The sequence below is a fragment of the Ctenocephalides felis genome, unplaced genomic scaffold, assembly GCF_003426905.1.
Source record: "Ctenocephalides felis isolate EL2017-DRISC unplaced genomic scaffold, ASM342690v1 CF-g0.4_SCAFFOLD_01492, whole genome shotgun sequence".
Taxonomy (NCBI): Eukaryota; Metazoa; Arthropoda; class Insecta; order Siphonaptera; family Pulicidae; genus Ctenocephalides; species Ctenocephalides felis.
Window position 1 is genome coordinate 54,891,297 of NW_020537646.1, and position 16,994 is coordinate 54,908,290.

Genomic DNA, 16,994 nt, shown 5'->3' on the forward strand with positions numbered 1-16,994 from the left:
GTCAACGACACTAAGCGCTGATGATCTCAGAACCGAAGAACGTCAAAACAGCATAAGACGATAGCAATTACAGTGGGACGCCGCAGAAAAGGGTAGATGGACGCACCGTCTTATACATAATATCAACGTTTGGCTGAACCGGAGTCATGGAGAGGTCAATTATTATTTAACGCAGATGCTGTCTGGGCACGTTTGCTTTCGGGCTTATCTTCACCGATTTAAGCACGATTATTCTCCTGAATGTCCAGCTTGCCGAGGATTTAATGAAGATGCGGAACATGTTTTCTTTGTGTGTCCGCGCTTCAGTGCACAGCGGAATAAACTGGAAAGATTCTTAAAGCAAAAGATTCAACCAGTAACACTGATTGAATCAATGCTTTCATCAGAAGATGCTTGGAACGCCAGTAGTTCGTATGTTACAGAAGTCATCATAACACTACGTTTTATTGAGAGAAAGAGAGCGAATGAAAGATATATGACATCTTAGCTACAATTAGAAAAAGCTGTTGCTAGATCCTTCCCCGCGAAGTAATGCCTAACGGCGGTTTCCGTGGGGGTTACAAGGCCTGGGGAAAGCGGAGGTTTTAGTCGGTATTAACATTGTTGAGTCCGACATATCCAGACAATTCCGCGTCTGTTGAATACGTAAACGTATTTCCTTCGCTATACAAAAAAAAAGGAAAAAAAAACATATATACATACAAACATATATATATATATATATATATATATATATATATATACATAAACATAAGTACATACATACATACACATACCCTGCATAAACAAACACATGTATATATATATACATACATACGTATCCATATATGTATATATATTTTCTCATGTTTTTTTAAAAAAAAAAAAATTTCTTACGTCAGAAATTAGTTATTTTGTCGTAAAAATTTATAATAATTCCATCAGTGTTAATAAGTCACTTATAAGTTAGTGAGCTGAGTGAACCTCGCCTTTGGGTGCAGGTATATTTTTTTGTTAAAATGTTCCCCATCAGAGGGGACATAGTGTCAAACAATGCTGGTGATGAATCAAATAATTTGAACACAGCGCTATGTCCAGGTTTATCAGATATAGCCCAAAACCCGCTGACCAGCTCATGCGACGGTATGACTAGTAAAGTAGAACCAATGGCTGAACTGTCACATATAATTCCGGAAAATGTCATTTTACAACGGAATGAATCATTGAAGAGCCTTGAGAATCTGATAAATGAACTGCACATGATTGTCAAATCAAAGTCAAACATACATAAAGAGGTGAAAATAAAAACAGGCAACATAGCGGCTGTAATGAAAAGATTTATTGATTTAGACAACCAATTGCTAGAGGAAAAAGGCCGAACCATGAAAGATACGGAAGTAATGATAAATGAAGTGCAATGTTGTGAAACAGCCCCTATAGAAAAAAGTGTACGGCAGGACACAAGCAAAGCCACAAGAAACCGAAACTCACAACATATAAGCAATAATCAGGCTAATGAGAAAAATGGTTTGCCAAGACGTCAGACGATCATAGAAATATGTAATGAAGAACAAATCGAGGTAAATGACTGGCATAAAGTTCAACCGAGAAAACAGAAAAAAAATCATCTGTCAGAACAGGACTCTAACCATAAAATGATAAAAAATCATAGAATTTTTCCAAAAAATGCCTTATTGATCTGGCCGACCGAAAAAGTAAATTATTCCGAAATATTACGTCGCATCAAACATGATGTCCCTGATGACCAGGTAAATACGACAGTAGACAAAATAAACAAAACCAGAAATGGAGATTTGTTGATAACTATTTCTAAGAAAAGTGCGGACAAAGGTCAAGGACTACAACAGATTATTGCAGGTGTTAAAGGATGAGGCCGAAGTTATTTATAAGGGGCACCAAGAAACTATAGAAATAAGAGATATTGATGATGAAACCTCAAAAATTGATATCCAGATAGCACTACAAAAAGCAACCGGAGGAGCCTGCAACACATCAGCAGAAGCAATTAGGATTCGTAAGGCATATAGAGGTACCCAGATTGCTACTGTAGCTCTTCCAGCGGCAGTTGTACACGATCTGCTCAAAGCAAGTTGCAAAATACGAATTGGATGGGTCAACTGTCGAATTAAAATCATCAAGAAACCAATTCGATGTTTTAAATGCTGGCTATTCGGACATTATGGATCACAGTGCAAGAGCGAAGTGAATCGGACCAATCTATGCATTAGATGTGGACAAGAAGGTCACAAAATAGCCAACTGTGTAAATGCAGCAAAATGTGCACAGTGCGCTGAAAATGGAAACTCTGAAAATGTAGCACATCATGCCGGCACTCACAGATGTCCTGTATATAGGGAGGCCATAGAGAAAATAATAAACACAAAAGCATGAAGATAATGCAGCTAAACATGAATCATTGTGAGGCTGCAAACGACTTGCTTATGCAGACGGTAAGAGATATGAAAATTGATGTTGCCCTCTTATCAGAACCTTACAAATAACTAACTGATTGGCCATGGGAAACGGATAGTACTACCAAAGCTGTTATTTGGTCCTGTGGCAAATTTTGTTTCCAAAATGTTGTTAGCAATAGCAACGCTGGATTTGTCGCAGCATCACTTAATACTTAATAGTGGTGATAAGCCAACCTTTGCCAATGGCAGTGCAAGCTCAATAATAGACCTTACTTTTGTTAGCAATAGCCTCGTCAGAGAAAATTGCAATTGGGAGGTATTAGATATCTACACTGCTAGTGACCACAATGCAATCATCTGGGAAATCTCTTTCTATTCAACGAATAGAAACATTAGAAGACATGCGAAAATATCTAAAGCCATTGGGTGGAAAATAAAATCTTTTGATGAAAGCGCCATGAAAGTTACCTTAAATTGCAAACCTATAATTACGCAGATGAGCATACTAGAGAGCTGATAGAGAGAATAACCGAAGCCTGTGATATCAGTATGACTCGTAAGCATGGCATAAATCAAAGACAATCTGTGCACTGGTGGACTGAAGAAATCAGCTCTCTTCGTAAAGAGTGCCTAAAGAAAAGAAGGATCTCTCAGCGAGGATATAGTCTCACTAATTCTGCACAACTGGTAGTGGAATATAAACAAGCACGTCGGCAACTAAATAAAGCAATCAAAGATAGTAAAGTAAGGTGCTGGAAAGAACTTCTGGATGAAGTCGAGGAAAACCCATGGGGAAGACCTTATAAGACTGTAATGTCTCGCATCAAAAGCCAGCCAGTACCTTCACCAACTTGCCCACGACTATTGAATAAAATAGTAACTACTTTGTTTCCACGACAACCTAATTTAAACTACCAGGTAACACATGTAGATCTGAATAATATTCCACCTATAACACTGCAAGAACTGATGGAAGCTTGTCATCGCGTTGGAAATAGTAAGGCACCGGGATTAGATGGAATTCCTAATATTGCCTTAAAAACATCAATTATGACATCTCCGACAATGTTTCTTAATGCATATAATACATGTCTGAAAGAAGGGGTTTTTCCAAGAAAATGGAAACAGCAAAGATTAGTGCTTATTCCCAAAGGAAAAAACCCACCAGATGAACCATCATCCTACCGTCCAATATGCATGCTGGATACAGCGGGTAAAATTTTTGAAAGAATAATTCACCAAAGAATAGATGCAATAGTTGACCCAATCCTAGCAGACAATCAGTATGGTTTTCGCAAAGGGCGATCAACTATCGATGCTATAAACTTGGTAGTTAATACCGCCAAGGAGGCAATTGCTAGAACCAGATAAAAGGGGGGTTCGAAAAAGTACTGCCTTTTAGCTACATTGGATATAATAAATGCTTTCAATTCTGCAAACTGGGATTGCATTATGAATGCACTCCGTGACAAGAACGTGCCAGCATACCTCTGCAATATAGTCGCAAGCTACTTTACAGACAGAATTCTAATGTACGATTCACGCGATGGTACAGAAGAATATAATATAACAGGAGGTGTGCCGCAGGGCTCTGTTCTAGGCCCATTGCTGTGGAATATTATGTATGATGGCCTATTGAGACTAGAGATTCCAGAATGTGTGAAACTAGTAGCATATGCAGACGATGTTGCCATAGTAGTTGTCTCCAAACAAATTGATGACATCGTAAGTCTATTCGATATTACATTTAGAAAAATTAATCGGTGGATGGAAACAATGAATCTCCAATTAGCACAACAAAAAAGTGAAACTGTTCTTATCACTAGTAGAGAAACAATAGAGACCATCAAGCTAAAGATAGGAAATCTTGACATCACGTCAAAACCTCACATCTGTTACCTTGGCGTAATGCTTGATGCTCGTTTGAATTTCAATCAACAGGTGGAACACGTTAGTGCTAAGGGGTCAATAGTTAGGACAAAACTTGCTCGACTAATGCCTAATATTGGAGGTCCTAAACAAACCAGAAGGATATTACTATCGTCAGTTGTTACTCCTGTGCTGACATATGGTATCTCCATATGGGGTGATGCTCTTAAATCTCAAAAATCGAGGAGAATGGCAGGGCCCTTATACCGTCTCAGTGCTATAAGAATTGCTTGCGCATTTCGCACAATATCGGCGGAAGCAGTGTGCGTCATTTCAGGAACTGTGCCTCTCTTAGTCTTAGCAGAGGAAAGATGGACAATTTACCATAGAAGACATCAACAACTGAGTCCTGAAAAGTTAAGATTAGAAGAACGGCAGAACAGCATTGACCGATGGCAGCAACTGTGGAATGTCGCAGTAAAGGGCAGATGGACGCATCGTCTCATTCCTAACATCAAAGTCTGGTTAAGTCGCAAGCACGGCGAAGTAAATTATTATACTACACAAATGCTATCGGGGCACGGCTGTTTTCGAGCCTAGCTACACCGCTTCAAGCACGATAGCTCGCCGGATTGCCCATATTGTTTGGGCGAAGTCGAAGATGCTGAGCATGTGTTCTTCGTGTGCCCGCGATTTGGTGCTCTACGGGATGACGTGGAAGAGAAATTGGGACGCAGAATTACCCCAGGTAATGTTGTTGAAGTGATGCTGACAAGTGATGCTGCTTGGAACGCCATAGACAGATTTGCGAGAGACGTTTTAATGGACCTGCGTTCTATAGAGAGAGAAAGGGCGAATGGGACTTCGCCCATTTAAAAGATAAGTATAATGTTTATGAATTTATAACATTGATTTAACAAGTTAAGAATTTATATCATTCTAGATCCTCCCCCCACGAAGTAATGCCCAACGGCGGTTTCCGTGAGGACCAGAGGCAAGGGCAAAGCGGAGGTTTTAGTCGGTATTATACCAGGGCGGTATCGAGTCCGACATACCCAGACAGAAGACCGGTCTGGGATGCGTAAAAGCATTTCCTTCGCTATACAAAAAAAAAATTTATATATATACATATACCCGTATCCATATATGTATATATATGCATATACACGTCGGCAATTACGTATCCATACATGTACTCACTGAATTGGTTTCTTGAGTCAATAAAATTCATAGTTTCTAATACTTATTTCCAATTCAACGGCCAATTTTACCTTCAAATATTTGGCACACCTATGGGTTCTCCTATATCTCCATCACTCGGAGAAATTGCTTTACAACACTTAGAGTTGAAAGTTTTTAATTCCTACAATCTAGACCTTCATTTTGACTACAGACACGTTGATGACATTCTTACCTGTGTTCCTGTTAAAAATTTCGAACTTCTACTTCATAGTTTTAACTCATTTAATGAGCATATTTCCTTTACGTTTGAAAAAGAACAAGACAATTCTATCAGCTTTTTAGACGTAAAAATTATAAAAACCACAGACAATCGAATTATCACTAATTGGTTCCAAAAACCTACTTGGTCGGGTAGGTATTTAAACTATCATTCTTATCACCCTTTTAGCATGAAGATAGGCACTATTATTAATTTAGTCGACCATGCCATCCTACTCTCAGACAAACAATTTTGGCCTTCTAACTTATCCCTCATCCGCACGACTTTAATCAACAACTCGTATCCACCGCACCTCATTTACTGCGTCACCTCCAATAGACTCAAAACTCTCAACAGTACAAATTCTTCTTTTTCCCCAGAAAAAAGTTCCAAGAAAAATAATTTTATTGGTAACGTTTGTCTACCTTATATAAAAGAACTTTTCCCAGTGTGGAAGAAACTTTTCCATAAGGTAGACATCAGGTTAACTTGCAATATAGATTTAACCCTCATTTCCCTTTATTCAAATCTCAAATCACCCACTAGCTTAGAAAGAACGTCCAATATTATCTACAAAATAAACTGTAATAATTGCCCTTCGTCTTATGTGGGTGAAACTGGACAAAATCTGATAAAAAGACTTAAACAACATGACAATAATTCTAAAAACCCTAACCAAACCCAAACGATGATTACAGACCATATCAAAAATTTTAAACACACATTTAACTTTTATGATGCCCGTATTCTTTATCACGAATGAAACACAATTCAGAGACGTTTTGCAGAATCTTGTTACATAACCTTAATTAAAAATAGTGTAAACGAAAGAAATGATACCTCCTTACTCTGCGAAAATTACCTTACCTAACCTTACCTAACCTTACACATTCAATTCCGAACATAAAACCTTAGCCTTACTCACTCACACATTGCTACGTTATTTGTAAAAACCTTTTAGTGTCCTCAAAACAAAATTTCATACCACATGTTTTTCACTTTTGCCTCGGGATATGTAGAGACAACATAGCCTCTGGCCTGTGCAAAAATACCTAAAAATTTTTTTTTCCACAGTTTTGCGAAACAAAACTCTCATTATTTTTCTTACTAAAAAAATTCATGATTATCGACTGGTTGGTTGTATCAATGTTAGTGCAAAATTCTGTGATGTGTACACATTTCTAGATATAAAATACCATGTTCAATGTAAGTTTCATTTTTTTCTTTTTATTTGCGTATATATATGTATGTATGTATGTATATATGTATATGTGTACATATATATGTATATATATGTATATATGTGTATATATATATATATATATATATATATATATATATATTTATATATATATTTCTGTGTGTACATATGTACGTAGGCATGTACATGTTTATGGGTATATATATATATATATATATATATATATATATATATATGGTAATATATGTGCATATGTATAGATGTATATGTATGTTATATATATTTATGTATATATGTATGTTGTATATATATATGTATGTATATGTATATATATATATGTATATATGTGTATATGTATATATGTATATATGTATATGTACACACGTGTACTTTGAGTACATGTATGGATACGTAATTGCCTACGTGTATATGTATATATATACATATATGGATGCGGGTATATGTATATATATATATACATATATGGATACGTATGTATGTATATATATATATATATATATATATATATATATACACGTGTATGTTTATGCAAGGTATGTGTATATATGTATGTACTTAAGTTTATGTATATATATACACCTAAGTCTGTTTTTACACGGTCTTTTTGTACACGGTTTTGATATAACACGGTTTGAAAATTGAATATTTTTAATTTTTTTACACGATTTTATTCCATTTAGCACGATTTGAAATGTTATGTACTTAAATTTTTTTGTCAAATTTAATATTTGCGAAGTATGTTCATATCACAAAAAAGTATTTATGAAAGAAAAAAGTCTGAAACCATCGATAGTATCGATAGTTTGCGAACACTAGCTTAAAGATTTAAGTGAATTCCCCTTTAGCGCGTACAAACATTTTTACTGGTCAAAGCAAATGTGAATAGCACTTATTTAGGGGAATTATTATTAAAATGAACATGAATTCTTGTTTTTCACTATTTTTAATAGGTTTTAGAGATTAGGAACAAATCACCCATTTTTGTATAAGATCAATGTCTTTTTTTACACGTTTTTTTTTTACACGGCTTCTTCTGGAACCAATCTCCGTGTAAAAACAGACTTAGGTGTATATATGTATATATATATATATATATATATATATATATATATATGTTTGTATGTATATATGTATATATGCACATGTGTACATATATGTATGTGTATATGTGTATTTATATGTATATGTGTATGTATATATATGTATGTATATGTATGTATATGTATTTGCACATATTTATATATATATATATATATATATATATATTTTCTTCTTTATTTATTTAATATCTAGTTTCTATTACCATTTCTATCTTTTATATTCTGTTTGTTGTTAAGTCTTGCTGTTCTGTTAAATTTTTTCTTATATCTATAGCTTTTATACCAATCCACATATTTTATAATGAATAGTTATATTAATTTTTATACTGTTTGGAATTAAAGATTATTTTATAAATCTTTGCCTTTTCTTTGTTTGATGTATCGCCCTCAAGAACTCACTCATATATTTCAACATCAAAATTAACATCTAAATCATATATATATATATATATATATATATATATATATATATATATATATATAATATATATATATATATATATATATATATATAATATATATATATCTTATCTTATATATAAAAACGGATCGCAAAATGTGTTGGTAAGCGCATAACTCAACAACGCCTGGAGCAATTTGGCCAATTCTTTTTTTAAAATGTTCGTTGAAGTCCAAGGATGGTTGTTACGGCGAGAAAAAAACGAATAATTGCCGGGAAAACCCTAAAAACAGCCCTTTTCTTCTTTAATCGAGTAGGCAACGCAATTTGTAAAAAAAACAATGATCTATGTCATGACATTTTGTGTAGTTTTTGATAATCTAATTTTGAATATATTTATATAAACATAGAAATATCTTTCTATTAATCAAGCTATATTGGCAGCCAAAAACATTGATGTAAATTTATTAAATTTCAAAATTCAAGAACAAATTACAGGCGAATCAGTTGATTCGGCAACTAACCAAGACTATCCACCGGAGTTTTTAAACTCCGCTGGATTTGCTAGGATTGACACCTCACAATCTTCAATTAAAGGTTGGATCGGCAATTATAATGTTGCGAAATATCGACCAACTATATTCAAAGAATAGTATAAAGCGGAAGATGTTCTCGCACCATGCATCCCAATGCGTTTCCAGTGCGTTTATGGTATCATTAAGTGTTTGTGGTATTAATTTAGAAAACCCATGTTTCTCACGTGGAAAATTATATGTTGTTTGTTCCCGTATTGGAAAACCATCAGATTTGTTTGTCTATACGCCAGGTAATCAAACAAAAAACATCGTTTATTAAAAAGCACTACGATGAAAATTGAACTGATTTTTGAATTATGATTTACATTATTAAAATTACTTACTTTTAAATGCTTATAGTGTTTTATTTAATTATTTTTAATTCACACCCAATTATTACCAGGGTGACGGTTCTGTTCAAGATAATTTTTTGCAAAGAATAGAAAAAAAGGTAGGCACAAAACACCGCCACATTACATTTTTTTTTGACAGGACGAAGTCTGTCGGGCCGGCTAGTATATATTAAAGATGGGCTTAACATATTCGAAGCCGGATCGACTAGGATTTGACTCCGCTTCAGGGAGGAGTTGTATCCGCTGACCAACTCCACGGCTCCGACAACTTTGAAACCGAAATACTCGACACAAATGTGTTCTATAGTGCGTTGTTTATGCATCTAAGGATTTGTCAAATCCCATTTAATTTTTTGAAAAGAAAATTCATGAATAAAAAAAAATTAAAAAATATCAATAAAATAATTTTTCTAAAAAATTCACAAATAAATGACGAGTTGTAAAACTTTTCGGTCGACCACATGATCGACTCAATGACTCGTAATTTTAACAGTGTTGGCCAAAGTAAAAACGCAAAACTTGAGAATCAAATTCATTTTAATTATTTTCTTTTGATGAGAAAACAATTGATTTTTTGGATTAATTTTATATAAAAATAATGTAGTAAACTTTGTAATAAAAGAAAAACATTCATCATAAAATATTTTCACCAAATAATAATAGTTCTGCTTTCTAAGTTTTTCTTCTGCTATTTTCATTCGAGATTTAATATTATATCGGGTAGTGCTATTAGCATATTATTGCTTTTACACAATTATATAATTGTGTAAAAGTAAAAATTTAATACTATATATTTTTTGCTGCTTAAATACTATTGACGTCACTGATATATTTTGCACTCTAAAGTATTGTTATTTCAGGCTATGGAAAAACCAGATTAAATGTATTTTGTTACGTGTATTTTTCGGTATGTATATTCCTGATTGCCGTCATTCACGACCAAAGATTATCGTAGTTAAAAATATGACCCCTTACTATTCTATAAATTATACATTGAAACTATTCACACTTGAACACAATTTCATTGTTCTGTATCTTTGAAGTAATATTTTTGTATTATCTGGAAAAAAACGTATACCTAAAAGGTCATAAAACTGCCTGTGAGACGAGAAAGCGATAGCTTCCTTCCCAAAGCAAAAACGCAAAAACATATTTAGTACCAGTTTAGGAAAGTCGGATATGACAAATCCGACGACACAACTCCACTCGGATTCACTCCGAGGGAGGAGTTGTATCGGAGTGATAACTCCGGAGTGAGTTACCATCTCTAATATATATATATATATATATATATATATATATATATCCACATAGTTTAATCAGTTTTGAATAATCGTTTAAATAATCGACTAATTAATTACTTTATCGTCTACGATACAAATGCAGAGTAGAAGTCTCCCAGGTCCATGCATAACGCCAAGCAAAGTTCCAGTGGACAGGCGATGGGCATATACGTTGCCATCGTAGCAACCGCTAAAGAGGACGCCACGGCTTTCCCTCAAACATACGGCACCACGGCCTCCTGACCAAGAGGATGTATGTTCTCCAGTCTGAATAAATAAATTTATGATAATAAATACCATTCCAAACTTTATAAAAAAAATTATACGTCATAGTCAACCATCATGTTTCAGGATGTTGTATTATTAGTTCAATTATTAGTACTATGTTATACTCTACCGCAATGTTACACATACCTGCGCACTACACACATGCTTTTTCCAATTTTTATTCAAAATTACTTCAACAAGGAGAAAACATAAGACTAATAACTCGGATTTCTTGATAGAAACAAACTTCAGTATCTGATCAGTTACCGGTAATTGTGGTTTATTTCTGTTTCTGTTTATCAACTTTCCGAAGGAGAAGTTTGTTTTCATTAAAAAATCCAATTCGCTAATTTTATGTTTTCTCGACTTTTTAAAACGTTCTGAATCGAATGACACTAAATTTGGACAAACAACAGCTATCGTTTGTCAGTTTTGCGCGACGATCGGCCGAGCCGTTTCTTCACAAATAGGAGAACAGTGAAAAAATTTTTGTCCACGTTTTAGCCCGCAATTCTGAATCAATTTTAAAAATTCAAAAGCCGTTTCAATGATATTGGTTGAAAATCGACCTGATTAGTCTTTTGGTAAAGATTCTCTGGCACTAGTTTTTCTAATTAACTTTTAAAACCTTTTTTTTGCGATTTTTATAACACTTTTTGACAATAGATATCATGATTCTAAATAACATACTAAAATATTATTAAAGTTTGAAAAAATAATTCAAAATAAGTAAAAATTTGTGCCAAAAGTTTTTTTTGTGATGTAATAGGTCAATCAAGTCAATTAGAAATAGCTTGGGAAGTAGTAAAAAATTTCTCTAGTTTTGTAAAAAATGTTACAATTAAATTAAATCATCAAATAATATTTAGAATAGAACTACATACATGATTTACGTAATCGTGACAGTATTTTCTTATAGTAGATGCTTAATATTTCACAAAATAATTTATTATGTTTTTTAAAAAAATATTTCCACGTATTTTATGAAAAAAAACATGGCGATTAAGTTCCTGTACTAAACGGTCCTGCAAATATTGGCTGAATTATATAAATCAATTTTAAAACAATAAGATACAGTTTTAGGACATACAAGCACACGTGTCTGTGCACTATAATTAATATAATAATTACACATAATTATAAATTTATGAGAGATATCAATTGGAAATCACAATATTTTCACTTAATTAAAAGCGAGAACTTGATTTTCAAAATAAAGAGTTGAAAATTTTATCTGAATATCTAAATCCTAATTTCGATTGATTAAGTTAATTATTACACGAATTGGAAAGTTTGTGCAACTAGCCTTGGGACAAAATGCCACTTTCAACCAGTTTAATTTTATATTCAACAGATTAATTAAATATTTTCGATTATGTCGAAATGATAAGTAAGACTTAAATTGTCCAATTTTATTTTACTTGGATTGTATACATCGATTAAAAAATATTACAGTAAGGTAAGTTATCTTAATCGTCCAAAAATCGAAATAGAAAATTTTTGCAAATTTTGCAATTCAATGACCGTTCGAAAGATATTGGTTGGGAATCGATCTAATTAGTTTTTGTTCAAGATCGGCCGGACCGTTTCTTTGTAATGTAGTGTTAAATATTTTTTCGAATATTTTTTATTTTTTTGACGATAGATTTCATGGTTTTCTAGACCATACTGTAATATTTCGGCCCTATACAAGTCGTTAAATTTCAAAAATTCGTTAAAATTAGTGATGTTTTTTGAGAGTTTGCCAAAATTAGACCTTCCATCGACATTTTCTCAAAAACGCCTGTATTGATTGCAATAATTCAAAAACCATTCTATGTATCTCGATGAGGACTATCGTTCCTCAGTCTTGTGTGGCGATTGGCCGAGCCGATTCGTATATGAGGCAGCAACGTTTTCAAAACAAGCATTTTAGTCAGGCTTGTTTTTTGGTATGTGGTCCTTGGTGCTCTCTCGGTTAGAGTACGGGCCGTCTGGCAGCTGCGTTAATTAGTGCGCAGCCAACTTGTACAGCGCGATTTCAAAATTTTGATAGCATTTTAGTCAGTCCAATTTTCATTTTTTTGACTTCGAATAGGTTCACCAGACTCACATTTTTTATTCAATGATTTAATTCAAATCATTTTAGTCCGTCTGAAATTTTAATATTATGTTCGTTAAGGGTAAAAAGCCATAAAATTAATTTGCCAAACGTTTCGGCGGTTGTTAACCATGCCTGGCAATCAAAAATGCATGGCAATATGATACCAGTTTATAGCATTTTAGTCAGTCCAATTTTCATTTTTTGGCTTTGAATAGGTTATCCAGACTCACATTTTTGTTGCCAGACATTGTGGGCGCTGCCAAATATGTGCCAGACCCCAATTTATTCATATTTTTTTTAAATTCAAATAATTAATTCCGTCTGTAATTTTAATATTATGTTCATTAAGGGTCAAGAAACATAAAATTAATTTGCCAGACATTTCTGTGGTTGTTAAGCATGTCTGACAGAGTAAGACAATCACCAAATACATTGGCGCGAATGAAACAAAAAGCTATTATACTCGAAAGAGCGCAATACGTATACTATTCAAAGTTAGTGCAATTTCAATGATATTTTCATAAAACAAATAAAATAAATCATATCTTTTCAGTTTTGCAATAAAAACTGACAATAATCATTCTTTTATTTTTTTTTATCGCTAAGTTAACTGAATCGAATGACTTCATTTTACATGGTACTTAGCTTTAGCAGCAACTAGTTGTAACTCATACCAATACTTAATACTGGTAATACTAGTTAAGCTACCTTATCAGTTCAAGCTACCCCTAGAATAGAATCTTAAAATTCTAGTATATTTATATACAATATATATTATACAGCAAACATTCTCCATTTTTCTTTCTTTCAGCTTTTAGCTTGAGCAATACTTTTAAAAAATCGAAGTGTATTTAATAATTCAAAAATTCAAATGGGATCATTTTAGATCAATATGTATCACTATATAATGATTCTTATTCGATCTAGGTCTCTTAAATCAGGATTATAACTGGGAATATCGTTTTTTTAACAACGAATAAAAACGTCTCTTATACAGATTTATTCGTCTTATGGCATAATGATACAATAATATAGTAATGTAGCTACTGTTTATCTTCCTTCTCATATGTTGGTACTAGAAACTGGCACATTTATTCAATATGATAAAACTGTTTAAGCACTTGGGATGTTATAACACGCCTCGCATTCATTTATACATCATTATTTCGTTTAATTCCTTCAAAACAATCAGGTATGCGACCCTCCCACACTAGGACAATAAATCTGGCAGGTATTGCTCCGGGAAGAAGCTAGTTAGAGACTGATACTACAATATGATATATCAAAAGACTCATTAAACTCATCTATCCAACACAAATCAATGGATTCTTATTTTTCACTCATAATTCACCTTCGATGATGTATAAAGACTGCATATTATGAGGAATATGAATTCTTTAACTTTTTAGATGGCAATTTGTCAAAAACGGTAATTCTAAAGAAAAATTGTATAAACATAATTTTGCAGAGAAGTTTATAATAAACACATCTGTCTAACATAGTTACTTGATTTTTCTTATGGTTTTCTGGCTAGTACACGTAATGTGCTCTTACGAGGATAATAGCTTTTTGTTTCATTCGCACCAATGTATTTGGCGATTGTCTCACTCTGTCTACTACTATCATATTGCCAGACTGTTTTCGTTGCCAGACATACTTAACAACCACAGAAACGTCTGGCCTATTAATTTTATGTTTCTTGACCCTTAATGAACATAATATTAAAATTACAGACGGACTAAATTGATTTGAATTTAAAAAAAAAATTAATGAATAAATTGGCGTCTGGCACATATTTGGCAGCGCCCAAAATGTCTGGCAACAAAAATGTGAGTCTGGATAACCTGTTCAAAGTCAAAAAATGAAAATTAGACTGACTAAAAGGCTATAAACTAGTATCATATTGCCGGACATTTCTGATAGCCAGAGATGGTTAACAATCGCCGAAACGTCTGGCAATTTAATTTTATGTATTTTTACCATTAACGAACATAATATTAAAATTTTAGACGGACTAAAATGATTTGGATTTAAAAAAAAAATTATGTAATAAATAAATTGGCGTCTGGCACTTATTTAGCAGCGCCAAAAATGTCTGGTAACGAAAAATGTGAGTCTGGTGAACCTATTCGAAGTCAAAAAAATGAAAATGGGACTGACTAAAACGCTTTCAAAATTTTGAAATCGCGCTGTACAAGTTGGTCGCGCACTAATTAACGCAACCACTTCCAGCTGCCAGACGGCCCGTACTCGAACCGAGAGAGCACCAAGGACCACATACCAAAAAACCAGTCTGACTAAAATGCTTTTTCGAAAACGTTGGTAGCTCCCGTACTATTAGTAATAAGGAGAAAAGTGAGAAATTTTCGTTCACGTTTTAGCCAACAACAACAAGATGCAAAAAGTTAAATAAACAAAAGAGAATAATGCATAAGTCGCTTGGATTTACGAAAGAGATAGGCAAAAGTTGGAAAAAGTGGACGAAAAACAAAAATGGCGAGGTATCGAATAACTCATAGGTCAAATAGTTTACTATTTACTAATTTTTTTTAAATTCAATAATTAGGTTTGCAAATGTTTTATAATTTCTGTATGAGTCTTTTTGATATTATTATTATTTATTACACCTGTTGTTTCTTTTTTACGAGATTTATTATACATATAAAAGAAATTACTTGTTTATAGACTGTTTTTTTACAATTCATGCGCGCCCAGATAAAATAAAGTTAAGTAGAGTTATTAGAAAAAACATGTAGTATAGGTCAGAAAAAGAAGTATATAGGTTATAATTGACAGCAAGTGCAGAGACGTTGGTTTGTACTTTATATTTTTTTTTTATTTATTTACATTTATACAACACAATTATACAATTATAAATATTAATGGTAAATAACTTAAATTAATAGATAATAATTTGATAACAACCGGGCGATACTTTATAACCGTTGAGGAAAAAGATGTTGGGATAAAAAGAGGGAAATTGATGTTGAAAAAAAAGTCGTTGTGAGGGATTCAAGGAAATAAATGAAATAAATCGCGTATGAAGGAATGGGACGCAAAAAGAAAAAAGTGGGATTAATAGAATACGTATGATTAATTGTATTTATTATTATTTTTATTTGATTGTGAAAGCGGTTATTTAGCGGGAATTGAGAAATTTTGTGTGAGCATGCATATTTTTATGAATGCCAGCAAAGTATAAGAGATAAGTGTGTTTTGATTTCCCTCGTTTTACTTGAAAATGTTTTAGGTTTTAATGCAACATTTGAGTGATTGTGAATTTTAATTGATTAATGTCTTGTGTTTTATATAATGTATGTGGGATATTCTCGGGGTGTTTAAAAATAAATTGAGGATAGAATAAAGATTCGCGAGTTTTGGGGAAATTTGGGTTTCACGGTTTTGGGGAAGTTTGCCCGGGCCGGTGTTGTGTTGTAGTTATGGTTATAGATTGCGGATTTAATTTCGAACTCACTGCATGGGAATATAAATTTGAGCTGCGGAAGCACCCTCAGCGAGGTTTCTGGTGCTCTGGATGAAACCGTTGAAGCGTGGTACATCACATACAAGCTGACTGCTATCACGCTAGCCATTTGGAAGCTTTGGTTGCTTGTTATATGTATTGTAGTGAAATTTTGTGGATTTCACACTAGAGCCAAAACGCAGATATCCGCTCACGATGCCCGCTCAAAAACTTCCGCCATCAGTAATCATCGCGAGACGTTGTGCTTTCTTTGGTTTTTTATTGCTGATGGAAAGTTTCTTATGAAATTATAAGCGGGCGCGATGCTCGCTTCAGGTCTTCTATTGGATAGGCAATGTGCTAAGGGCATCTAGCATCGTTTGGAGCCCAGGAACATCAGGAAAACAAACATTCCGACAACTCACTTCTTGTGTTCATAAAGAGAAGCGCATTTGCTGTACACGAAATAATAGTAATAGAAATAGTTAGAAGACTAAGGTAAATGTAAAATTTTTATGGTTGCG

The 16,994-nt window shown here is 33.4% G+C and overlaps 1 protein-coding gene across 1 annotated transcript in view; it reads right to left on the bottom strand.

Moving 5' to 3' along the window:
* LOC113371414 overlaps positions 1-16,994 on the bottom strand; it is a 292,058-nt gene that overhangs the window by 35,589 nt on the left and 239,475 nt on the right. The window contains exon 16 of the mRNA XM_026612042.1: positions 10,736-10,924. Coding sequence (XP_026467827.1) covers positions 10,736-10,924 — 189 coding nt within the window. The remainder of the gene's footprint in view (positions 1-10,735; positions 10,925-16,994) is intronic.